We start from the raw sequence: 26,827 nt of genomic DNA on the forward strand, positions 1-26,827 counted from the left end.
TCTGCGAAATGCATATTTTCCTCTTCTGGTTTGGAACTGATTGGGAACAATAGCTGCGTGTCGTCAGTGTATGAGATAATTTCAGACCCAAAGGGTTCGATAATGGAAGCCAGTGGGGCCATATAAATATTAAACAACGTAGGGCTTAAGCAGGAGCCCTGGGGTACCCCCTTGTCGAACCGATATTTTTTTGACCGGTAGGGCCCTAACATGATAGTTTGCCAGCGGTCAGTCAGAAAGTCGTTGAGCCATTTTAAGGCCTTTCCTCGTATCCTGCAGGCATATAATCTCTCCGCAAGCATACTGTGGGAGACAGTATCAAATGCTGCGGAGAGATCGAGGAGGATCAGAATCACTGAACCGCCTGCATCAAGAGACCGTCTCAGAGAGTCTGTTACAGCAAGGATTGCGGTCTCTGTGCTAAACCCCGGGCAAAATTCAGATTGAGATGGATGAAGAATTCCATTTGTTTCCAGATAGAAAGTAAGTTGTCAATTTACTGAGGTTTCTAGGAGTTTACAGAGAAGGGGAAGCAGTGATATACTTTGGTTTTTATATATATAGATGGCCTACTTCAGTCTGTTGGAAATACAACCAAAATACAACAAATCAAACTGTTCCTCAAAAAAAAAGCTGAATCAATAGCAATGACAAGTATTAGAAGCAAATAATAGAGAACATGTCCCTTTTTTGAATAAAGATCTATCTCATCCTAGAGCACTGGTACTCACAAACATTACAAATATTTAGAGAATGCTGCATTGTCAAACAAACATGGATAGGTCTGAAATGTAACAATTCCTAAGGATGTTCAAGTAATTCATAGAAAATGTGCCCCCTGTGGAATAAATCACACACAATGATGTAAGAATGATAAGCTCTGTCAATTCTAAGTACATTTACCCCAACACTTTTTTTTAAATGTCTTTATTCAGATAAAAAGTATAATTCTGATTAGGTACTTAATGCATTCTGATTATTAGGTATCATTAGCAATGTTGGAGAAATGTCAATAAAATTATTATTAAAAAATGAAAAGCAGCTGAGATATAATTAGTTCCTTCATATCACTCAGGAATAGATTCAGTGAAGACATGCAGACTACTAAGTTCTCAACATCCTCAGGGTCTCCCCGTTGGGCCTGGGTCTGTGCTGATGCGTGTCTTTGCGAAGACAAAGTTCTAGGTTAGCCTACAAAAGGTCAGCATATGTAGAAGCCCAGGTTTCCTATTGTTTGTGTTTTGAACCCATGAAGCTTCCACCACAGGATGATAATGAAGAATAGCTACTGCTCATGGTAGAGCACAACCAAGACTGCACAAAGGTCTCTTATCCTTACCAGCAAACCATGAGGCCCCCTGCCTACATTGGGTTTCGAACAACTGTCACAAGTAAACAGATGATGAAGGACCTGAGTCCTTAAGGTTCACTTAAACACCACTCAAGGAAACTATTGGTGCTTCAGTGAATGAAGCAAGTCAAAATACCGGACTACTGGTCCCTGAAACCTAATCACACTTTTCAACAATATAATAAGTGACATATAGTCGAGCAAAGAGATACAGGGCCAGATGTACGACCCTTGTAAATTTCACCTTGCAATTTGCACTCGATTGTGAGTCGCAAATTGCTATGCAGAGACACTGATTGCGATTCCCAATTGGGTCGCAAAATGCGAGGCTCATAAATATTAATGAGACACTTGCAATTTGCGACCCCATTGGGAAAGGCTGGCCCTACCAGGGATGGTGGCCTGCTTGGCTCAGCAAACCATAATGTCTGGGACTGCTTTTCAGTCAGTCAGTCAGTCAAAGATCTTTATTCGGAAAAAAATAAATCCATAAAAGTACACAACAAATGCAATGGCATACAGTACAATACAAGAATAAACAACCAAAAATATAATCTGTCTGATCTACAAAAATGCATAAACATGTTAAAAAGACAATATATACAATATTTAAAAAAAAAATTAAAAACAGCGACAGCTATGGTATAAGACAATAGAGAACAGAAATCCGAACAGATATATGTGTGCAAATTACAATGTGCAAAATGAAGATGAATATAAAGTGCAATATGCAATATATAGGTTCTTATCAATCAATGTGCAAAGTAGCTCGTGAGCGAACAGCAGCTTTAAGAAAACAGCTCACTCTAAATATTATTTCATCTGTACCTAACATTAGTAGATTCCTCATTGCAATCTTAAAATCTAGGAGATCGTATTTCCGACAATATGGCATTAAAAAGTGCACAGTAAACAGTTTATAAAAATCACAAAAATAACATGAAATGCATAAGGCTTTGTTTCATGGTCGGGTTACATGGACAACCTAACGTTTCCAAATGTTTATTATAGCCCAATGGAAAATTTTACAAATTTACTATGCTCCCGTCCCGGAAACGGAACAGTAAACTTCTATTTCATCTACCGAGATTTAGACGTAGATATTTCTGGGGCGGGGCAGAGTAACTAGAAGCGGGCTCTAAATGGCCCATATACTTTGCGACCGTACGTTTTGGAAGATTTATCCTTTCCCGTTTTTCTCTATAAAGGTTGTACAGAGCCCTTTGAATACACTTCTTATGTGAACGATCTATAAGATTGGGAGATGTAAACAGATGACCTTGCCCTACACTTGTTAGACATTCATTTACTGCTTTCAGCCATGGTATGTAATGTGCCCTATCACATTTTAAGTAGTCTGAGATTATATCTCGAGTCAATATGGCTGCCGGGTTCGTCCATATCTTTAACCAAAAAAGGGGAGGCCTTGATCTGACAAAGTCCTCAATGTAGGGAATATTTAATTCACTATGACATATGTAATTTGAGGCACAAATAAATCCAATAAAGCAGGTTTTTGTTTTTGAAAAGCGGATGCATTTAAAAAATTAAAAAAAAACGTTTTTGTTTCATTTTGTAAGGGCAGTCTGTGGTCCCTGAGACTACTGCCTGCCTCTAAAAAATATTTCTCCCTCGATTTATAGAGGGGAAGGGGTCCCTTGGGGACCCTTTCCCTTTTGTGAGTGCATTACCACCCTCTTGAAGAGGATGGTAATTTGCAAGTGTTTCGCAACAGCAATTCGTACATGACTTTGGGGTCGCTATTAGGAACGAACGCCCCTTCCTGATAGCAATTCGTAATTCCTAAATAGCGAGTCACAAATAAACTGCGAATCGCTATTTAGGAATTGTACATGGCCCTGTATTTTTATGCATGCGCAAACGGGGCGCAAACCCTTTTGCGCATGCAAAATAGGGTTGTACATCTGGCCCACAGTGTTTGCAGGCGGTGAAACCTGATGTGTATAACCTCTACTGAAATACAAACCCTAGCAATGCTGGCTCTGTCAAGATCCCTTATAAACTCAAACAAGGAACTGTGCTATGTATGTATAGAGTACGTACCATGGCTACAGAAACTGTCTTGATAACAGATCAGCATTTTACAACTTATATTAGATAGTGCTGCTCCCAAAAACTACAACTTCACAGTAACTGCCACAGGGAAAATGTTACACTTCTAGATACAGGGAGATTCAGCAATTCACCAAACCCTCCCTCCCCCTCCTCACTGTTGGCCGTGGCCTCCCATCCCTTGGCAAGCTGACTTTCTAAAGTGAAACTCGGGCTGTAGATCCTCTGTGCGAGCTGCCTTTTTTAAAAATGCCCTTCTACAGGCAGCTTGATATCAGAGTGGCTCAGTGAGGCAACATGGTCTACGGCTAGGCAAGGCACAGCTGGCAATGACACGGATGAGGTAGTGCTGAGAGCAGGTACTTGCGCAAAAGAAAGCCAGCAACTTGCTTGGCATCTGAGTGGCTCAGTGCGGCGAGTCAAGGCACAGCTGGCAAAGACAAGGTGAGGTGAGGCTGAGGGTAGGAAATGGTGGTGGAGAAGAAAGCCAGCTACCTGTGTGCCCCCTTTTAAAAGCCTCTCTTTCTCAAGTTAGCAAGTGATGTCACTCACAGAGGCTGATGAGGGTGGGGGGCGCAGGGGAGCATGCCCCTTTGGTGCTTTTTTGGTGAATGCCACCCAAAGGAATCACAACAGGCAGAAATGGCAATAGCTCTGAATCCTTGACAGCTGTTGTTTCCCAAGGGGGCTGCATTGAAAGGCCTGGCAGGCTGCAGGTGGACAAGGGGCGTACTTTGAGTACCGCCGTCCTAGAGGGATACTTAATAAGGTCAAGAAGTCTAATCTCGATTCCTGGGTGGAGAGCAATTTTAGAATAATCTCTTTGCTCCCAATAATTGCTAACCTGGCAGACAGATATTTGCTCAAAGGCTCTCTCACCATTTAGAAAGCAGCAACCTGCTAAATGTAGTCCCAGTCGTAGTCTATCCAGGCATGCAGTTGTTTTACCAAAATATTGTCCCACTATAATATTACGAGCAAAATATTTAGTACCAAAACATTGATAAGGTACACATCGACAAGGTAAGTGTGTGTATATGTATATCATCATCAGTGATGTCATTTGAGGTGTCATCAGTGATGTCACTGACCAGATCAATATGTGAGGTCATAAGCAGTGTATTGCAGGGCCACGAGTTATAGTTAGCCCAGCTAATTATAACTGATAACTATAACATCTCTGTAACCTTTGGTTTTTTTCAGTGAATTTCCTAGTTATATTTAAATTCCATTTTCTAACTATAAAGTTCCTGTAACCTTTGGTTTTATCAGCGAATTTCTAAGGTTTTTAAAATGCTAATTCCTAACTATAACGTCCCTGTACCCTTTATTTTTTTCAGTGAATTTCGATGTTTTTTCAAATAGTAGTTGCGTTTGCAGAGTGGTGGAGAAAATGGAGTAGGCCTCCGATCAGCTCTCAGGAATCCCGCTGTGTAGGACTTACAGGAGGTACCAGGAGGACTTCTTGGCCCCCAAGGTCGCACAGGAGTAAAGTGGACTTCATCCTCCAACCAGTAGTGCACCACGAGCCACATTTGCAGAGTGGTGGAGTAAGAGGGCATGACCTCCAAAAACAACGTAGCCAACACTTTGTGGGGGACTTATTAGAGATAACAGGAGGGGTAGGTGGCCCCCAAGGACATCCTTGGGGGCCAACTACCCATCTTATTACCTCCAGTAAGTCCCTCACAATGGGATTGCTGAGACCTGATAGGAGGACATGCCCCTGTTATCCAAAAATCTACTAACGCACCTTCTGGCGCACTACTAGTAGGAGGATGACGTCCCTTGGCTTTTGAGGGTCCTTGGGGGCCAACTAACCCTCCTGTTACCTCCAGCAAGTCTCACACAGGGGTTTGCTAAGAAATGTTCAGTGGCACATCCCCTTTCTCTACCAGTCTGCAAACGTGCCTCCTGGTGCACTACTAGTTGGGGGATGATTTCCCCTTGGCTCCTGAGGGTCCTTGGGGGCCAACTAGCCATCCTGTTACCTCCAGTAAGACCCACACAGGTAGATGGCTGAGAGGTCGTCAGAGGACATACCCCCTTTCTCCACCACTTTGCAAATATCCATTTTAGTCCCGAGGCTCTCAGTAGGGAAGGGGACCCCATCCTGCCAATAACAGTGCTCTAAGAGGTGTGTTTGCAGAGTGGTGGAAAACGGGGGCATGGTCTCCGACCAGCTCTCAACACTCCCACTGTGTGGAGCCTACTGGAGGCAACAGGAGGCCTTGTTGGCAACGGGGGCCAGGCCTTTTCTTATTTTTTTCTTTAAAGGCAGGGGGCCAAGTGGCCCCCCTCCCAGGCCATTTTCGGTCCTGGGGATCCAAACCCCAGGGCCAGGCCACTTCGTTGGGGATCGCAGGGGGAGCCTGAAGGACCTCGCGGTCCCTGCCGGATCCCTGCCTCCTGCAGGAGTCAGCATTACTTTTACACACAGGGTGCTGCTGGCATGCAGCTCCCTGTTTGTAAAAGCAAAGTGATCCGCTTTGAGCAAGCGAGAACAAAATGCTCTCGCTTGCACAAAGCAGAGCACACTGTTTGCCATGGCATGGGGGAGCACCGTTTTCCGCCATGCCATAACAAACTGCAGTGCCCTGGGGGTGGGCACCCTGGGACATTGCTGGAGCTGGCCCTGTGATGTGCCGTTGCCGAGGGCCATGTAGTGCTACTGGAGGGGGACAGCAAAATACATTTTTTATTTTTTTTAAGTAAATAAAAAGCCCAATTATCTTGAGCTGCATGACAGTAGCTCTAAACTTCGATCTGTTCTCTCTATTTACCCATTGGACTGAGGATGCTAGCCAGAAAAAAAAGCTTGGTCAATGCCCTAAGCCCACACAAAGCCTTCAAAAACGTGAAAGATATTGAGTACCTCAATTAGAAATGATAGTAGGAGGCAATCCAAGAAGGTATAAACTGTTAGTAAAAAACAGTGGACCAAATCTTCAGCTGTTGGTAAATTGGACAAAGGAGAATAAATGGCTTAGATTGTGGAGATCTATGCTTTGCACAAATAGCACAGGCAAAAACATTTTTCCGGGCTTCAGAATGAAATGTTTGCAGTCAAAAAGATAGTAAAACTAAATCTAAAGTAGACTTAACTCCACTATAATCAGAAGTAACTGAATCATGAGGCACATTTATCTCATTTATTTATAATTCCTTAGCAGGAACAAATATAGCTTATTGGTTGAAATACAGTTCATTTAATCAAACTGGATAAGTCATTAGATGAAGTTTTCCCAACTCTCTTAGATTTGAAATGAAATTAAATGAAATGAAATGAAATGAAAATGGATTTCTAAAGCGCATGGCTGCCCTTGAGCGTCCCAGCGCTAAATGTACACTCAGACAGAACTCCTCTGATCAGCACCCTGAGATGTTAGTCGTTATGGGGGAAAAGAAAAGTTTTCAGAGTTTTTCGAAATCTGGCCAAGCTGGGTTCTTTCCTCATTGCTGTTGGGAGGGAGTTCCACAGCTGGCCAGCATTTATTGAAAAACGACGTCCCCCAGTCCTTGCTCTTTTTGCTCTCGGGATTACCACCAGGTTCTCCTTGCCAGAGCGGAGCGTTCTTGATGATTTGTAAGGGCGGATCAGGTCTTTTAGGATCGGAGGACCTGTCCCTTGGAGGACTCTGAACACGGTACAGAGCGCTTTGAATTTCACTCTCGCTCTTATGGGCAGCCAATGAAGCGCTTTCAAGGCCGGTTTAGCTGATGCTCTTCTGGCTGTATTCGTCAGCAGTCTGGCGGCTGCATTCTGTGCCCTCTGGAGCACGTTCAGAGTGTACTCTGGCGCTGCCAAGAAGAGGGCGTTGTTATAATCTAGTCTTGACAGAATAAGGCCCTGTACTAGTAATTTTCTGGAGTCTGGGGGGAGAAGGGGCATGGCTTTCCGTATTAAACGGAGCAGACTGTAACAGCTCCCTGCAGTTTTTTTGCCTGAGTGTGCATTGACAGCTCCGGTTCTAACCAGACGCCAAGACTTTTTATGGATTCTTTCGGGGTCGGGGGGTCCCCTAGACAAGAAGGCCACATACATTTGGGGAGGGAGGTACAGAGATTTCCCAGAAGCATCACCTCTGTTTTAGAGCCATTAAGCTTAAGTCTCGAGTCTGCCATCCATGCCATGATGTTGGTAAGGCAGGCGGCAAACTTTTCTCCGTGGCTCTCTGCGAGCGATAGCGAAACAATCAATTGGGTGTCATCCGCATACGTTGCGAGTTTCACTCCAAAGGGTGCGACCTCCCCCTCCAGTGGGGCCATATAGACGTTAAAAAGCGTAGGGCTCAGCGGTGAGCCCTGCGGGACACCACACTGAAGGGGGGTGGGCACTGATCTTCTATTGCCCTCGCACACTTGATATGTTCGCTCACTCAAGAATGACGTCAGCCAGGTGAGCGCCAACTCTCTTACTCCCAGCTCTTCCAGCCGGTGGATCAAGATCTTGTGATCCACCGTGTCAAATGCGGCACTCAGATCCAGGAGGACCAGAGCTGCTGATTTATCTGTTTTCAGCCAATTTGACCTTGTCTAAAACTACTGAACAATTCCAACCACATGTTGAGAGGGACTCATAGGTTGATCATATGCAAGCGATGACTCAGGATGTCCTTGTGATAGGGCATCAGCTAACACATTCTTGGAACTAGGAATACACATGATACTGAAATCAAATTGTACAAAAAAGGCCACCTAGTTTTATGACTATTTTTCCATTGCAGATTTCTCAAGCACTATAAATGTTGATGCTTTGTTCACATTTCAAAGAGCTAAATAATGCCCATCAAGGGGTACTTCCATTCAGTGCAAGTCACCTTCAAGCCTACAAGTTTTCTTTAAAGTACTGAAAACTTTTGTTCAGATTGTGTTGAAACGTGGGTAACATGTTCTTGTCTGTCATATTTTTGCTCTCTTTTTTTTGGTAGAAAAGCTGTAATTGGACTTTGCCACTTATTGGAACAATCTCCTGAATTGTTTAATACATCTGATTTCAGAATGGAACCTTTTTACTTTTTTTAGGAAAACACTTTAAAAAGACGATTTGTTTCCTTCAGAAAGTGACAAAGTCCCATTCCAAGACTTAGTTAGATAAAATGTCAAATTATGTTGTTGAAGCAAAAGAAAGAAAAGTCTAGATTCACATGTTTTTGATGTTCTGCAAAGAAGAGCTATAACATTACCTAAAGAAGTACAAACTGAATCACAATATCAGAAAGAATGGCTGTAACATCTCACATCCCAAATTTAATTACATGGAATTCGAAAATGCCCAAGCTGGGTGCGAAAAGTCGTTTTTCACACATCGCCTTTCTTTATGCGATGCATATGAAAAGCACCTTGTAAGTCAAACTTTGTAACAGCTTAGGCACTATGAACTAACTGCAAAATATACTTTAGAAGTGGTAAAGGATAGCTGTCCTTGATCATGATCTGATTTAAACCTCTATAATCAATGCAAGGTTGAAGATCTCGTTCTTTCTTGTGTACAAAACACAAAGATGCTCCAACATTTAATGAAGATGGACCCATTAAAGCATTTTGCCAATTCTCCGGTAAATAAAACTTCATAGGCTCCTTCTCTTTCTCAGCCCAAAAATAAATATATCTAAAGGGAATAATAGTGTAAGTTTCAATTGGTATTGGCCAAGCAAATTCCCTATGAGACGATGTTAGGAAATCTTCATGCCTGAGAGCTGCCAGTTTGATCCATACTTCATGATACCTCCATGGGCGTTGGGGTGTAGCAGGACGGGATCTTGAATGTCAGAGGTGTTAGAGTCAATCATACCATGACAGGGGGTAGGGAAGTTTAGAACACTGAGCACAGACGATTTTAGGATTACGTTTTTTTGGCCCAAGAGTACATGTAGCAGCCATTTTGAAGTGAGTGCAGAAGATAAAGTCAGATTTAGGAGTAGAGGGAAATTGGACATGTTCCCTCACAAAACAATGGTGATAAATGGAGTATCCTTTATATGGTGAATTCTGGTCTTCTCTTGAAATTTAAGGCAGGTATTTCTACTCTGGTAGTCTTTTGTCTAGTCCTTAAGATCACCCCTAGTTGGAAAAAAAGCACGATGAACATTAAGCATAAAGGAAGTTCTGACTTTTTTTGTGAATGTGAGATGAGCAGGGATGGGATTCCATAGAAGCAAAATACCTTAGTTCTTCTCATCATCAAAAATGTTCTTCTAAAAATACTGCAGAGAACAGAAAAAAATGCTGTTGGAATTAATGTCAAATTGGACATACTTATGTTTCAATCTTGCAAATGAACTTAAGGTCAGTGTTTGACAGTACCGTATTAGGTCTTGGGATGTTGCTGCGGAAGTTTGAGAGATTAGCACTCTGAATGCTGCTCTAATAAAGAAGAACAGATCCTTGAGGGGGTCATATGGAGAGGATGGAGAACTTTATGAATTCTGCTTATCTGAGCTTCACATTGGGAGTGGAGGAATCAGACATCAAAGGATTACCGGGAACCTTTGTTGGGAGATCGGTACACTTTACTGCAAGAGAGCCATCCAATTAAGGATTTTGAATGCTACTGTAGCAGAACTAACAAGGACCAGCTCACGATGATCAGATGGCTTACAATTGTTCTCCATCTGAAAGATGAGATTGACCAAAGCAAAACAGGAACTAAGGGAACATTTTCCAGGGGGTTCCGATCTCTAGATATTTCTTGAGGTGTGTAGCTATGCTGAGATAAGAGAATGGTTTTAGAGTCACTGAGGAAGGTGTTCACAGCTTTCAGAATTAAAGTTGGGATAATTTTCCATCCTATGAGTTAAGATGAGAATCGCTACATTTTCAGGAAGGGAAGGGAAGCTTGTCCATTTCTACATGAGTACTAAAATGGAGCAATCGAAACTGCAGTGTCTTTAAAGCAGTGTGTTTCAGTTTGGCTCACAGCATGCTTCCTGACAATGATGGTAACAGTTTTTGTGTGCTTGTCATTCCATGTTAAAGTTTTTTTATGTCTAGAGATACATTCATATCACACGTCAGAGCCCTACAGTAAAGACAAGAGTATTCAAGCCCCTGTCAGTGGACATCTAATATAGACTCCGAAGAAAAGGAGAGAAGACACAAATTCCACAAAAAGAGGTGAGGAGGTTCTTGTGTATTACTGTGGTGGTTTTGCACTGAAAATAGTGTTGTTTCTTGAAATCTTTGCATTTGAATGTTGTTTTCACTATAAATCTAATAAAGATATATTTGAAACAAATAATATACTACCACAGTGAATGCTAAGACGTGAGTTGAAACAACATGCACTTAACACATACTAACTCATCCTCAGTTGATTTACCCATAGAACAACAAATTACAGCGACTCAGCCCTCAAAAATGGAATTCCATGCATGCACTGATAGAGATCACTGGGCATACATTTTAACATTTGCACTTACTATTTGCAAGCAGGAGGGAACCAAAGGCGGTGATGACAACAAATATTGCACAAATGGCATCCAGGCGCACAGCAAGCCACCGTGTGGTAGTTAAAAATAAGAACCATGCCTCTGAGAAAAAAGACATACATGTATATTAGATACACTAATACTAAAATTTGGAACATATCTATAGTAAAATTGTATTGTCAACACATCACATCTCATCTTCAGCATTTGGTGGAAATAACAAAACTACTTAATGTAACCTTGATTAAATTTTAATACTGCCCCTTACTAAAAGAGCAATGTGTTGGGCATTATCTTAAGAATCCGAAGAAGTGATAAACCAGGAAGCAAAATAATAATAGAATGGGGTGAGTCTTCAGCCAAGTACTGTAGCAGCAAACGTATATCTTGCCAGGCAGTCGAGGGTGTACCAGTACCGCATGGAATCTCGTGTTGAGCAGTCATTCATTATTTATGTACAGAAGCATTACTGCGTTCCTAATAGATGTAACATATTTCCCCTGACAAGGCTTAATACACAGGCGATATTTCAGAAGGAATATAAAAATGGTAACAGGGAACTACAACTCAATGTATTGAGCTACTATTAATCTACAAAATGTCTGTTTCATACCAACCATGCACTTGGCAGCACTCCACTTGATGACAAAATATATATTTCTATTCAATAGCCACAAACCTAGAGGCGTATGGAATCCACTTCCTCTTAGGCATACTCAATGTACCTACTTGACCATCTCAAAGGAAAGAAGCACCAAAAAGAAGGATTACAATTGAACAGATTAATTTAATACTGATAACATCCTCACAATAGTAAGCAAGGATGGTTTCCATCTCAAAATCACCTTGACCTTTGAAAAAAGATAGTATAAGCTATATCTGCTGGCAAGCCTAGCACTCACTGACTATCCTACCGAACTTTGCCATCCTGTGCAAGGTATTTGACAACACAGTATATCTATTAACTGAGCCAACACGGAGTTGATGAGGTACAACAAAGAGGTAATGGTTGCCAACCTTTTCAGAAACTGAAATACCACATGGATATTCAGAAGAGAAAGAATTTTCCAGGTTCCTCAGAAAAATGGAATGTGCATACAACTCTCCTCTTAATTTCCCAAGAGGCTGTGCAAAGGAAAATTCATCACTTCAGATGATGAAGTACAAACTGAAATCGCATGCCTTTGTTCATACCAGTAAGAGTTTCAATCATCTCCATCTATCTACATCCATAAGGATGCATTGTACTCTTCTGTCTGACATCCACCATCACCTTCAGCGCCTCATGAAAGAAATCTAGTAATGACACGTTTAGCCTTTCAGGGGTGTGCAGATGACTGCAGACTGTTTGTTCTGGATAAAACAACATTCCCCTTTCCTGTGAAATAGTGATGGAAAGGCAAAAAGCCTAATTAACCTCCAATTGCTGAGAAGTCAGAGATCCCAATAACAGGCTCCTGCAGCCTACATTTTTTTATTTGAAACCTCCTGAATCTGTTAAAGACAATCTAAATGATAGGAAAACATGGGAAAGGAAATACCAGATAGTACATTTAGGGAAACAACACTGCACCTTCAATAGCACCCTTTTATCCAAATTCGGAAGAGCAGACCTGGGAATTCTATTGAGGTCCTTAGAAGTCTTTGGGAGCACATCCCATCTAAAAAACATATGAACTTTATCAAAATTGATATAATGATTGTATAAAAATGAATTATATTGAAAGCTTCTGCTTAAGCGCTGCACTCTCCTACCAAATAAACAGGCTCAACATAAGACACCCATTGGAATGACCGCAAACCAATGCATTATGGCCTCTTTGACTAACTTAAGAGATCCTATACCTGAACATTTGTTAATCTAATGCTTTGCATTAGTTTTCTATGGCAGTACCAAAACTTAAACACCTGACATACAGAAGCAACCCCAAATCGGTAGCCCTTACCTACAACAGACTGATAAGGAAATGCAGCTAACGCTGTTAAAAAACATAACTCACATCTAGGTTCTCCAGATGCACACTCAAACCTGTCAGACAAACATACATCACCACATAAGGCCAACCATCTAGTAGAACCAGATCCCTGAACAACTTCTCTTACTATGAACCCCAATACAAAACCTCAGAAAACACTCACCCTCATCTGTAGTAGACTTGTTCAGTTCACAATATTCTGACAACTGGGTCCTCAATGACCACTGAAACAACCTAATAGAATCCAGGACAGCATGTTATGGGTATTTGTAAAGTGCACTATCACCTGTAAGAGTATCCTAGCACTGACCAGGTGTGTGCCCAGCCCTACCTATGGTAGGTTGGTTAATTGAAAAGCCAGGGCTTCAGCTTTTGGGGGAATTCAAGAGGAGAGGAGGTGGCTCTGATGTGGCGAGGGAGGTCCTTCCAGGCATTAGGGGAGGTGTAAGAGAAAGCTCATCCTCCGGATCTGGTTCTGAGTATGAGTGAGATGTTGTTTTCCTGAATGTCGACACTATTGGTCCTGAGACAAAGCAATTAATTAAAAAGGCCTACCACTCCAAACTAGGTGTGTTGAGAAGCAGTGAGAGTGCTGTCTACCATAGGGGAAGGTTGCAGCACCAACCTTACCTTTCATACATAGGGCAGACACAATGGCGCTTTTATCTAACTAGGTTTCGCCTTAACACCCTGCATTTTTTATTTGCTTTTCCACAGCAAGTGGGCTGGTGTGAGAGTTTACCCTTGTGTGCTTGTAACAACAAAGTCTTCCAAAACACTCTTCATCTTGTACTTTTTTGTTCCCTGTACAAAGATCCAAGAAGTAGATTTATTAGACCAATTTTGTTATCTTTTGGATCTCGTTATTACAAAGAGGGATACGAACACTTACTCTCACTATCAACCCCAGAAATTTGCAATGCTGTGCTTAGTTTCATTAGAGTAGCACTCAGTATTAGAAACCGATATTGATTATTGTAATGGACTCCTGTTTCCTATATATGTGAATAGTTTAGAGTTTGGCACCATCATCTATTGTATTTGTATTGTCAAACTGTTTTTTTTTTTTTCTTTTACAACATGCGATTTCTTTTATATTTATCTCTAAATCATGGAACGACAATATAATAATGTTTAGAGATAACTGTATGATTCTTTTAAATTGTGTTATATGCTATGTCATACTTTTATGATTCTGTTTTTATGAATCGAAATTAAGTTTTCTAAACGAAACGAACGAGTGAGATGTTGGTGAGTAGGAGTCCTGCGAAGTAGAGGTGTCTGGATGATTGGTGAAAGGAGTTGCAACTGTTCAGGTAGATTGAGCTTGAGTTGTGGAGTGCCTTGAATGTGTGTGTGAGGAGTTTGAATTGAGAGTGTTTATGTAGTAGAAGCCAGTTTATTTCCCTGAGGTGTGTAGTAATTTGTTTTCTGTGTGGGTGTTTGAGGATGATTCTGGTAGCTGAATTCTGGATAGTCAGTAGTCTTCTAGTAGGTTGATTGATGATCCTGGCGTAGAGGCTGTTCCCATACTCCAATCGGCTAGTGACTAGGGCGTGGTTGAGTTTGTCTTGTTTTGCTTGGGGGCCATTTGAAGATCTTCCTCAGCATCTTCAGGATGTAGAAGCAGGATGCAGTAACGGTGTTGACTTGCGCATTCATGTTTAGTTTGCTATCAATGATTATTTAAACGTTCCTGGTTTAGGTTGTTGCGTGGGTCCAAGATCGGATGGTCATCAGTTGGAGTCCCATGGAGAGGCATTCTTGCCGAACGTCACTACATCTGTCTTGTCAGTGTTGAGCTTGAGCCAGTTGGCTTTCATCCAGTTAGTGACTTCAGTCATGCAGGCGGCAGACTTGTTTGTTGTGTAGTGAGTCTTGTCCGAGACGGAGCATATGAATTTTGTGTCATCTGCGTTGGTGATGATGTTGATGTCATGTGCACTGATGAATTTGCCCAGAGAGATTATGTATGGTTTGAAGAGGATGGGCCTGAGCAATGAACCTTGAAGAACTCCTCAGATGAGTTTGCAGGCTGCCAAGAAGTAAGGTGTCAAGTTGATAGTTTGAGTTCTATCCATTAGGAATTAGCATATCTAGCTGGAAGTGGGTCCTTGAATGCCTGATGGGAATGGGGTGTGATACCATGTGCAATGCTGCAGAGAGGTCCAGGGGAATGAGGGCTGCAGTGTCTCCTCTGTCAAGGATCATGCGGATGTCGTCTGCAGTGGCAAGAGTGCTGTTTCTGTACTGTGGTTGGGCCTGAATCTAGACTACATGGTATAAAGGAGCTGGTGGTTGCTGAGATTGTCTGTGTGCTGTCAGTGAATTTGTTTCTTTAAGGCCTTTTCCACTATGGTAGGAGGGAGATGGGTTTGTAGCTGGAAAGGGTGGCTGTGTCAGCGTATGGTTTCTTGAGCAGGGGCATGATGTTGGCATGCTTCCAGGTGTCCAGAAATGTGGGTAAGTTGATAGAGGCATTGATGACAGGTGCTAGTTCTTCACTGATTGGTGTCCTTTGGTAAAGGTGTGGTGGAGGCAAGGGTCAAATGAAGCCCCCGAGTGGGTTGTCTTCATTGTAGTAGCAATTTTAACAGTGGCTAATGGCAGGCAATGAGATCAGGCTTTGTTCATCGACTGTGATGGGAAGTCGAGTTGCAACGCTAATGGGCAGGGCCAGACTGGCTACCAGACAGTTGTGTGTGCTGCCGAGCAGGGGTGTCAGATCTCCACCGAGTAAGGACGCCGTCCGCCTAATGCGAGAGAAATGGCACCCGCACGGAACAAACTCTAGTTCCCAGAAAGCCGGGAAACGACGTCACGCTCCAAGATGTCGGTTACGCACCTTCCCGGAAATAAACACAGTCGGCACTCTCTGGCGGTGCCGATAATTATTGCCTTGACGAGTTGGTGAGGAGAGGTAGCGGTAAGCTCCGTATTAGAGAAACTTTGGCCAAATTTGTTTCTGATTGTTCTCACCCCGCGTTGGGTCGGGTGAAAGACTTTAAAAACGGAGCATGAGTGCATTACGGACGTATGCACTAAAAAACTCTTGTGTGTTTGACTTTGTGATGTAACAAAGTTTTTGCTCCTATTCCCGTTGGACGAGACGCTTTTCCGCGTTCTCATTGCGGGGATAGGTTTTGGAGTAGTACAATTTGAGATAGTGTATTGCCATCAGTGCCACTACCTTCTTGCACGTTATTGTTATAGATACTGTGAATAGAACTGGCTATTCGATCTATGGGTGTGGAAAGAGATTTCGTGTTTGTTTAAACACTAGGGTGTCACGGATCGGAATCCTTCCCCAAAAGGAGAAAACACACTTTTCTAACAGGAAACAGTGATAAGGGTGAATTGAACCTATTCTGTCTTATGTTCATTTATGATTCTTATATCGTTTCTTCATTATCCTGCACTTTGTATTTTGACTATACAGGGGAGACGCTATTGGGTTCTTGAGCATGGGAATAGGTCTAGCCAAAAGAAGAACACTGTAATTGAGTGGTAGGTGGATTGAAATGAGGAAGTAATATTGTTTCTTGTGTATTCAAATGTTCATTGTGTTCCTATATGCTTATTGTTTCAGTTGGCTTCCTTTCCCAATCAAGGCCCTCATCATTCCTCCCCAAATACAAAGATCCTTATATTTCCTGCACAGGTAGGGGAACAGAATAAGGCTGTGGATAATAGTAAGGATTGTAGGATATTCCTTTGTGGGGTTCTGGGGGGGTGTTTGCTAATTAATTGTTCTTGTCATTTCAGATCTCCCTCCCAGCTGTCCCTTTCCTTTCCCGCCCTCACGGGACGATCTTGGAAGTCTGTTTTGCTTGGTTCAGACTCTAGGAGAGTCGTGTGGGGGAGGTTATAGGACAATCAGCACACCCCCGAAGAGAACCAACGTCAGACCTGACAAGGGGGATGATTTCTCCGTGGTATGGGCGTATATAGTTGATGGAGACCTGCGTGCGCTTTGAATAAAAAAAGCAAAACGAATTTCGTTTTGCACACACAGGTCCCTATCAACGAAAGCATCCCCCTGCTCGGCAGCACACACAACTGCCCGGTAGCCCCTGCTAATGGGGTCCTATTGAGGGTTGAATTTACTGTAGGTGGAGGTGATTTTGTTGCAAAAGAATACAGAGAGTTGCAAAGGTATTGTGAAGAGGTGATGTTGCTGGAGGCATCAGGGGTCGTGGTGAAATCTTTGATGATGGTGCAGATTTCCCTGCTGCTGTTAGTACTGGCATTGATGTGATCTCCGAGAGCTGTGCGCCTGATGGGTTGCATCTGCTAGTGGTAGCGTCTTAGGGCTAATTTGAAGATGTCTTTATCTGTGGTGTCTTGGTCTGTTCTCCAGTTTTGCTCCAGGTGCTTGCAGTGGAGTTTTACCAGCCTGAGTTCCTCTGTGGTTCCAGCTAGCCTGTGGTCGGGCTTTTGCCTTTTAGCTTTGCATGAGGGAAGCCAAGTTGTTGGTGTATGCGGTGATCCAGCTGCTGAAATTTTTTATGGCTTTTAGCAAGTTGCTGGTGGGCTCGGGCTGATGCTCAGAGAAGGCTGAAGCCCATCCCTCATCTGAGAAGCTTTTTCAGCTGCGGCGAGCGGTTCATGTGGCGGTAGTCTGTGATGGCACAGAATGGGTATTCTGAAACTGACAATTGCATGGTCGGTCATAGTTGCTGGGTTTTTGAATGCGATGTTGCTGACTGAGGAGAAAATCATGTCCAATAAGTATCTGACAGTGTGGGAGGGTTTGGTAAGGCCACAGTTTCTGAGGTTTTCTAGAAAGGCTGCAGAGTTTTGGTTGGTGCAGTCTACAAGGTGAACGTTAAGGTGTCAGAGGAGGGTGAAGGTGCTGGATTTGATGATGAGGGGTGCAACGAAGTTTGTGATGTCACTATGAAATTGGTGAGGGACCAGATGATTTGTATATCAGGGTTCTGCCCAGGGACATGTTGGCTGTGGCATGTATCCTGAAAGTAAGGTGTTCCATGTAGCTGGTGGGAGAGCCTGTGTAGGTGGTGCAGTTGATGATATCTTTTCATATGATGGTGACTCAACGTTCGGGCTTGTGCTGACATTCTTGGCTAATGGTCTGGTAGCCAGCGGGGATGGAGGTAGTGATGTATGGTTCCAAGGTTGGGTTTAGCCATGTTTCTGTGAGAAACAGCATGTCCGGAGCGCGGTTGTGCAGTAGGTCCTATAACTCTATGGCATGTTTGGTGAGCAAGCCGGTATTGAGGAGCATGCATGCGAGTGTGATGTGGTACTTGGTGTGTGTGTGTGTTTGAGCGAGCAGGGTGCTGGATGCTGTTGGCATGTGAGTGGTGGGCGCAGGGTGTGAGAGAGTGCATGAGAACCTGCAGGACGATTAAATGAACACTCATTCCATGTTCTGTGGTGCGTTATGGCAGCTATGCTTCGAGCGGCAGCCGGGTTTAAGAGCATGGAGGAGTGCAGAACGATATCAGTGGGTAGGGAGAGAACCAGGGTTCGTGGCGCTGGGTGTGGTGCAGGTGTGGGCAGGCACAGTCGGACCTATCTTTGGTGCACCTTCACACTGCAGCTGCCAATAAATAGGTCCTGAAAGGAAGGAGGGGTTAAGGGTATAGTAGCTGGTGCACTTCTGGCTACCTAGCACTACGCCGGCACCTTTGTGCTATGGTGCTAGGGTGCCGGTGTTATGGGCAGGATTGTTTTTGTTCATTAAGGAATACTTTCCTGCTCAAAAACAGTTCTTAGAGGCATATTCCTCTTTCTATGTGTGCTGCAGGAAGTGACAAAGAGCAAAGAAGTTATTTCTCCTTATTAAGCCTGTAGGGTAAGATCACCATTTAGGCGCAACACAGCTTTACAAGTCTTTGTGAATCTGAGTATGTGTCAAAATACATGGGTGGATGCATGGAGATGCACTTGCTCTACCCATGTAATGTCTACACTAGGCAGGCCATGCGTTACTTTGTATTTACTAAACCACGCAAAGCCATGCAAATTAACTTTGAGTGGCTGATTAAATGCCAAAATAACACAAAATCTTACCCTCGAGGGGTAAACAGGGGCCATCATCTTTTGCCGTGTGGATGTGATGGAAAGTCTCCACAGGACAAGTTACATTTTATAATGTTTTGCAGTTTTTATTTGATACCCAGGAAGCTATATATCCTTCCCATCTTAAAAAGGGCTAATTTTAGTCAACATTTTTGTTTTTATCTAATTCTTAAACAACATTTATTGTAACATTTTGAGGTCGGCTTTTTAACTGATGTATATATAATGATGTGTTGCACTTTTATGGATTTTATTTCTAAAGCCAATGAAAGTTTATAATGGACTGAACACAAAATCTTAGTAAATCTGGGCCTTCTTCTCTACCTTCACCTTACATCTCTGCTCTTAGATGATTCCTTCACCATAGTTAAGCACCCAGATATCGCTAGAACTACTGGACACCTTAGCAGCAACATCAACACTCGTGATGAGATTTATGGCGCAGATCACTTCTGAAACTCCCTGAAACTGACAGTCTTCACTCCAGTTCAACTGCAGCTGTCGGTTGTGACCAATAGCCCCAAATGAGAGTTAACGTAGTTGACACTTCCTCTTGTGGAAGAGCTTGGAACACATTATCTGTCCCTTTTGAGGACTCCCAAGATAACACTGCAGAGTGTTTTTTTACATTCATAATAGTGGACGGCCTGCAGCATTTATTTTTGTTTTTATATGATCGGTATCCGGTCATCTGAGCACTGCATGTTACACAGGTTGTCAGTTTCTTCACAATAAGTTGATCACTTTGGTCTTATTCTCCATGACAAAAAAACACACATGGACAACGTGTCACACACCTGAGTGAAGGTCCTGCTGAGCGTCGAACAGCTCCTGGAATCTCTGCTCGGATTTGAAGGCCCGGATTGTCCAGAGCCCTTGGAGTGAGGAAGACAAGTGGGAGAAGACCGGGCTTCGGGCTGCAAAGAAAACACAAGAAAGACTGGTCGGTAAGGAAGCGAAACATAATTTTCCTGCACTAATGCACGTATTTTGATCATTAATGCAACATAACATTTGTACAAGCCTACGTACACGGACTACTTACCGTTAAAAAGACGCAAATTAATCGGTCACATGATAAAATGATCGAAAATTATTTATAGCACGAATGAGATGAGGGGTCGTGAGCTTCAAATAAAGGGTCCACTCAGTAATTAATAAATATATTATATCAATCCACACAAAAATAGACACAGCTGGCAATTTGGAGTGCAAGACCCTCATTATGACAGGTTTCAAAATAAATGTCCGTTAATTCCCTCAACCGGCTTTATTGTTACCAGGGGTGCCATTAATTTCAGAGGGGGAGATAACAGGAGGGAATATGAGTGTTTGGGACAATAACATGCAGACAGGGGCGTAGCTTCGTCAGTAAGACTGGATTGGGCGGATTCAGATTTTCCGACAATCACACTGGCATAGCTTGTCAATCATATGGGAAGCAGCGCATGAGGGGGGCTTGTGGGCCAGTGGACAGGAAAGGAGTGCGGACTGTGAGAGGGGGATATGTACAAGAAAGTGGCGGAGCACGACGTTAACCTCCTTGGCTTAACGCTGCGCTGCGCCACTTCTGAAAAGAAAGGCTGCACCATATTTACAATAATGTGGTGCAGCCTTGTGTTTACCCCTGCGATGGCACTAGGTTTAGCAACTTAGCGCCAACGCAGGAACCCTTGCACCATAGTGCACGGGTGTTTCTGCGTGTAGGGGAGGATTGTTTATGTGTAGAAAGGTTTCCTTTCCTGCACATAAACAATCCTAAAATGCCATTCTGTCAATTTCATGTGTGCTGTATGAAGCAGCACACATGAAAGTGACAGAATGGCATTTTTTTAAAGGTTTGTTTATATACAGGAAGGGACACCTTCCTCACATAAACAAACCATGGCATTTTGCATTTTTCATGTGTGATGCACAAGACAGCACACATGGAAAAAGGAAAAACGAGGGGAAATAATGTGTTTCACCTCGTTTTGCCAACTCAAGACCAGGATTTACCAGGTCTCAATTTTGGCGCTGCCTCCTATGTGCGCCACACTTGTACATAGGGGCAACGTCAAAATGAATGCGTGTTGCGGTGGAACGCCCACGGCAACACTCACTGCACACCCCTTTCACGCTAACCATAGCGTGAAAGGGGGCCTCATGTACAAGGCAACATTAAGCCATGTTAAGTAGCTTAATGCTCCCTTGGAAACAAACGAGTCCCTAGTACAAATTATCAGGATCATGTGTTGAGCCAAAACCTATAACAGTGTAACAAATCGTATCTCAATCCACAGTGGCAAATTAGCACAACATAGACATAAAATCAATGAAATTCAAATGTAAAATTTATTCAAAATACTCGTTTAAAAAGTTTTATCTAGAACTAGACATGATTTGAACACACAAAATTAAAACAATCAATATATTACAACACACAGGGGCAGATTTATGTTGGGAATGTGCCACGTTTGCGCCACGCAACTGCGGCGTAAACGTGGCGCATCCCTACGACCTATTTACAACGTGACGCATCTAGGCAGATGCGTCACGTTGTAAAGCCCTGCGCCACTTGTGGGCGTTCCGGCGCAGGGTGGGCGTTCCGGACCAGGTGCGCTTCGCAAAAGTGGCTGAGTGAAATCTATAAGATTTCACTCAGTCACTTTCAGGCCAATGCTGCGTCAAAACCCTGCGCCTGCTTGAAGCAGGCGTAGGTCTTGACGCAGCATTGTAAAGATGGGGCACCCCCGAGCCTTGCTGGAGCTGCGTCGCAACTCCAGCAATGCGCCACCTTTACGGCACAGATGCGTCATGCATCTGTGCCGTTTTTGCCCCATGGTGCGGCGCACCCTGGGTGGCGGAGCAGTGGCGCAAAATAACTGGCGCATCCCTGGGGATGCGCCAGTTATCATAAATCTGCCCCACAGTGTTGAAGAATAAAAAGCATAAGAAAACTACACAAAAAGCTTGACGCAGCGTTTCGGTGTGACTTGATAAAAACACCTTCTTCAGGACGTTAATTTTCTAGCTGAATATTGGACGTTTTTGTTGATATCTTATATCCGAATGGAACCTTCCTCAGGATTGACATAAGGCTGGAAGTTACCTTTTTATGTGGTACTCATGATTAATAATTGCGTTGTTTGGAGCCACCAATATGGTTAAGGAACTAATTTTACTTAAACCAATATTAGGATAGGTTTACTGCGACAAAGAATAGGTACACCGTGATTGTGCCACCAAGTCTTGTTAAAACTGTGCTTTTTTTAAAAATTAAGACGGGGTAGAGCTGGTATTTTTGCGATTCAAAATAATGCAATTTGGATGATAAAATCTCATTCGAAGTATCCTTCCTCCCTGCTCCAACACAAACGACTTTCGGGTTTAATGCTGCCATGTACATAAGGCGCAGCGCCTATCACCACCATAATGTCTGTAAATGTGACATTGTGGTGGCAATGGGGGCTTGTACATATGCCCCACCGTATTTTGTAAAATAACTATGTTAGAAGACTTTCAAAACAGAGACGAGAGTTTGTGTGTGTGTGTTTTTGTCTGACTGTCTGAAATTCCACTGTGAAATCTGACAGAGACCATATCATATCCGACTTAAAGCTGTGCCCAACTATTTATTAACTGTTACATTTATTGAGGGCTGTAACACCCCAAACACCCACCCTGAAGCTATGCCCATGCATGCTGAACTGTGACCTACAATGAAGAAATTGGCCTTACCATAGCGATTTCCATATGTTCTCCTCTGTATTCCAATCAGACTTTACCCGTGTGAATGAGGCTAACTCTCCAGGTGGAATAACACTAAGCATAAGATTTGCTGCCAGGGCTGGCTCTAGCACTGATGGTGCCTGGTACGAGAATCTTTTTAGGCGACCCTCCCCCATTTCCTCCTCCTTCCATAAATCTCTCATTACCAGACTCCAATAGTGTCCCTTATTTCTCCATTACCCCTCTCTGACATTCATTTCATTTGTTTTGTATCGCTACTCATACCAGTGTAGGGTGTTGAAGCACTTTATATCAAACACCTTATACAGGGACCAAGAATCATACATGTGTAAATTAATCTATGGAAAATGTTACATAAAAGAATGAGGATTATAAGGTGTAGTAATCACGTCATCCACACCTGTCGGCAGTATATTTTAAGAGAGTTTTGTCTGAAGAAGCACAAAACGTACCGCATTGGTTTGGGTTGGCTTTACTAATAAGAATTTATTTCTACCCCAAAAACCCTCTTTAGCAACATTAGGATAATTGAATACTGTGGGGAAAAACATAACGTTTCAACCTATACCATGCAACTCTTTGATAACAGTTCATAGGTCACTGTTCTATATTAGGATTGTAACTTATGAAATGCAAGTAACAAAAGGATGTCCGTGGCAACAGCAGTAACCCACTGTGCTATCCACTTAAAATACAATTCTGTGATCTGCATGGTACACGTTCTTTGCAGCAGGCATGCAAACCTTCTGCATTACCTAATGATGAGTTAAAACTAACACTAGACAAAAATGATCTTTCTCCAGCAGGAACATTAATTAACTGCTTTATCTTGACATTTTTACTATTGCCCAAGAGGCACTGGACACACATGGAATTGTGCAGCAGGTGCTTTTAAAAGCGTATGTTATTTCTACACACAGCACGCCCTACCCCATGGTCGGCACCAGGTACATGTGCAGATATTGCACCGCCTTTAAAGCCAGCACTGGGTGTTACTGAACTTATTAATTCCACAAGGCCGGGTTACAGCTGTCTACCAGTTGTTTACCGGGTTCACTGTAATTAAGGGCGCAGATGCACGGTCAGTCCATTTTCTGCCTGCACAACACAACATATTCTACTGTGTCTCCAGTCTACTCCTTGCTTTGTCACTGCGACAAATCATCTGTACTTTTTGCTCACTTCACTGACCTCAAATACAGGTTTCTTACCACTTCTGCAGAAAGGGTGTTACATACATCTGCTGAACCCTCAGTAAGTACTTTCTCGCCAGTGCAACCTGAATTCTCAGAAATCTGTGAGTGTTTCTGGTGTGTGTAGAGGCATAGCTGGGCCATGGACATTAAGGATGGGTTTCCCATGACCTCCAGATGGGTAGTAAAAAGAGCTATAATTGGGGTGTCTTGGGCCCTCATCCCCTGAGCTGGAGACAATGTGGTTACTGCAATAATGCAAGCTATGCCCTTGAGTTTGAGCCTAGTGATATACAACAGACTCTTGGAGCTACCACCATACCATGCACCAAGAATAGCTAGAGCTGCCTGTGCTCCTAATGTTTAACAAGCATAGATGACTTTTCCTATTTCTGTTTCAGAGATTTGATTTAAATGATTTCTCCTAATAGTTTTCGGCATGTTTACGGAAACCCATTTGTGCTCATGAAGCATGTCTGTCATGGATCCACTTGCATGTTAAAGCCTGGGGAACAATGATGGTGCAGATCCTTACAGCTGTAAAAATTGCCCCTAAATATGGCACCAACAGAAGATGTTTAACTCAAACAGCAATGGATTTGAGAGCTGGAAGTGGTATTTTTTATGCCATTTTAACAGTATGTCTTGCAAACGCAAATTGGCTATGGGTACAGAATCAAACCAGCAAATCAAGTACCAATAGCTTCTATGAGTAGGTTCACAACAATAGAATGATTAGTGTGAGGGGAGATAAGAGAGGAGAAAGGGAAGGTGCATTGGAGGTCAGTTACCCGCAGGACCGAACAAGACCTAACCAAACCCCAAAGCCAACTCACTGTGAACTAGATGTGCTAGAAGGTTGGGCTTTGACATGGGCAAACACAGAGGTCTGTACGCGAATATGCATTATAATGCCACAGTGTGCCACCATGTATGGATGTATCATGTGGGGACAAATATTCAGTCTTCAACTATATCCTCATGAAGGATATCATGGGGCTTGGGAAGGTATTGGAACATAGGATGGGGTCTATAGCTATGGCCAGGGTTGGGTAGGTACACCACTTTGCCACCTTCTCCCCATCCAATCTTCTATTGTCCAAAATCTCTAAAAATGACTTCACGGCCAAGTAGATGTGGGGGAATGGAGATACAGTACGAAATCTATATATTAACGCTACACCTAAAAGTGTGGTACTAATGGGGTGGAGGGGTGAAACTATCTCAGGAATCAGCAGTGTACTGTCTTGTGAGTTAGAGATGATGGAACCCTTTTGGTTCCTGACAGACTCCATAAAACAGTGATGAAAGCGTGTGAGTGACAGAATTTATGATGTGGAATATTCAGCTAATGGTTACACACTGAGGAATAATGACATGTAATACCAAGCTCCATGTGTGCCATGATCATTTGCATGTACTCAGGTTGGGGAGGATGCTACAACTAGTGACTAGATAGGGGATTATGTAAACCCCGCAGCCCGAAGAATGAGGAGAGCTCTCCCTGAAATTTGCTGCAGTCGACGTGAAAATCGACGGTTGACATATATGGAGTCAAAGCGCCATTCCAGTCAGTGCTAGGCCTGTAAAGAAAGTGAAGGCCTTACAGAAAGTTTATTTGATGTTGGCTAGAATGTTTTAGTAATGTCAAAACAAGAGATGTTGTGCCACAGCCTAACACAGGTTCCTATGGCATATTATTTTTATACAACTTAATATTTATAACACGCTCAATGGCAATATAAACATTAGAGGGAGGGTGGCAGAAAAAGGAAAGACACACAACTGTACCATAAAGGATATTACCGTATATTTTAGATTTAATATTGAGAAATGCTAAGATAATCTGTGATACTTGGCGTGGGAACGGCATTGACCGTGAACATTAGAAATAAGACACGCTACCAGCTGTGTATACAGTGTGCCCGGCTGGGTTCACTGTAAGTAAATTTATTTTACATTCTCACGTATGGGCTATCTACACCCTGGTGCAAGATGTCCCTCACTGCCCAGTCCTGACGAGACCTTTATTCTAATGGTCGAAACGCCGTCGACGCACTAGGAAACGAACCAGACCAACACAGTTCCTATAATTCTATAGTAGCTGGCTAATCATTAGTTGAAATAACTTGTTCAGAGTCCAGTTTCCTGTTTTTGTAAATATTCACAGCTGAAACCTGTATAGTTCACCTGGTTATACACGTTTTTGTTTCGCTCACTATTCACTTGGGATACACTGCACTTTGTATAATATTTGTATGTCGCAATTGAATCATATGCATTTCTCAATATTAAATCTAAAATATACGGTAATATCCTTTATGGTACAGTTGTGTGTCTTTCCTTTTTCTGCCACCCTCCCTCTAATGTTTATATTGCCATTGAGCGTGTTATAAATATTAAGTTGTATAAAAATATTATGCCATAGGAACCATTGTTTTTCTATATAAACGCACTGCCCTGGTTCCGCTGTGAGTAGGGTTTCCCTTGTTTTTCCTTTTCACAGCCTAACACAGAGCAGTCATTCATCCAGTACGGCCAAACTAAAGACAGCGACAACCAGTTACAAAGAAGCATCAAATTCAGTGATCGCCGAGTGCACACTAAAAGCAGAAAGCATTTCTAACACAAAGAAATGCTAAAGGCAGTGACAGCCAGGTATGGAAAGTGCAACGAGTGGCAACAGCCAGGTGCAGGAGAGTGCTATGAGTAGAAGCAGATAAATACAGAGAAACATTAGCGGCGTCGATAACCCGATATATGGAGAATACGATCACGCTTACTAGAACCTGAGCAAAGAGAGCCATAAGACCTCACCACCAGGCGCCACAACTCAAGCAAAAGTACAGAGGGTGCGCTTGCAAGGCTGGTGAATCATGTTGGACCGACTGAAAGTCCGTGAGTGACGGTCGGAATAGTGACATTTTCTTTTTCCAATGGCTGCTGAAAAGTGTGTCAAATACGGTGGCGCCGCTTTCTTGAAACTGCCCCGTCCCTCCCTTAGATACTGCCAAAAAACTAAAT

The 26,827-nt window shown here is 42.9% G+C and overlaps 1 protein-coding gene across 1 annotated transcript in view; it reads right to left on the bottom strand.

The window, feature by feature from the left end:
• Positions 1–26,827, bottom strand: part of ABCC4 (ATP binding cassette subfamily C member 4 (PEL blood group)) — a 1,754,849-nt gene that overhangs the window by 338,145 nt on the left and 1,389,877 nt on the right. The window contains exons 22-23 of the mRNA XM_078657605.1: positions 19,676–19,795; positions 10,846–10,956 (exon numbers count right to left, since the gene is read on the bottom strand). Of these exons, the coding sequence (XP_078513731.1) occupies positions 10,846–10,956; positions 19,676–19,795 (231 nt within the window). The remainder of the gene's footprint in view (positions 1–10,845; positions 10,957–19,675; positions 19,796–26,827) is intronic.

The sequence above is a fragment of the Lissotriton helveticus genome, chromosome 8 (genome assembly GCF_964261635.1).
Source record: "Lissotriton helveticus chromosome 8, aLisHel1.1, whole genome shotgun sequence".
In the NCBI taxonomy this organism is placed as follows: Eukaryota; Metazoa; Chordata; class Amphibia; order Caudata; family Salamandridae; genus Lissotriton; species Lissotriton helveticus.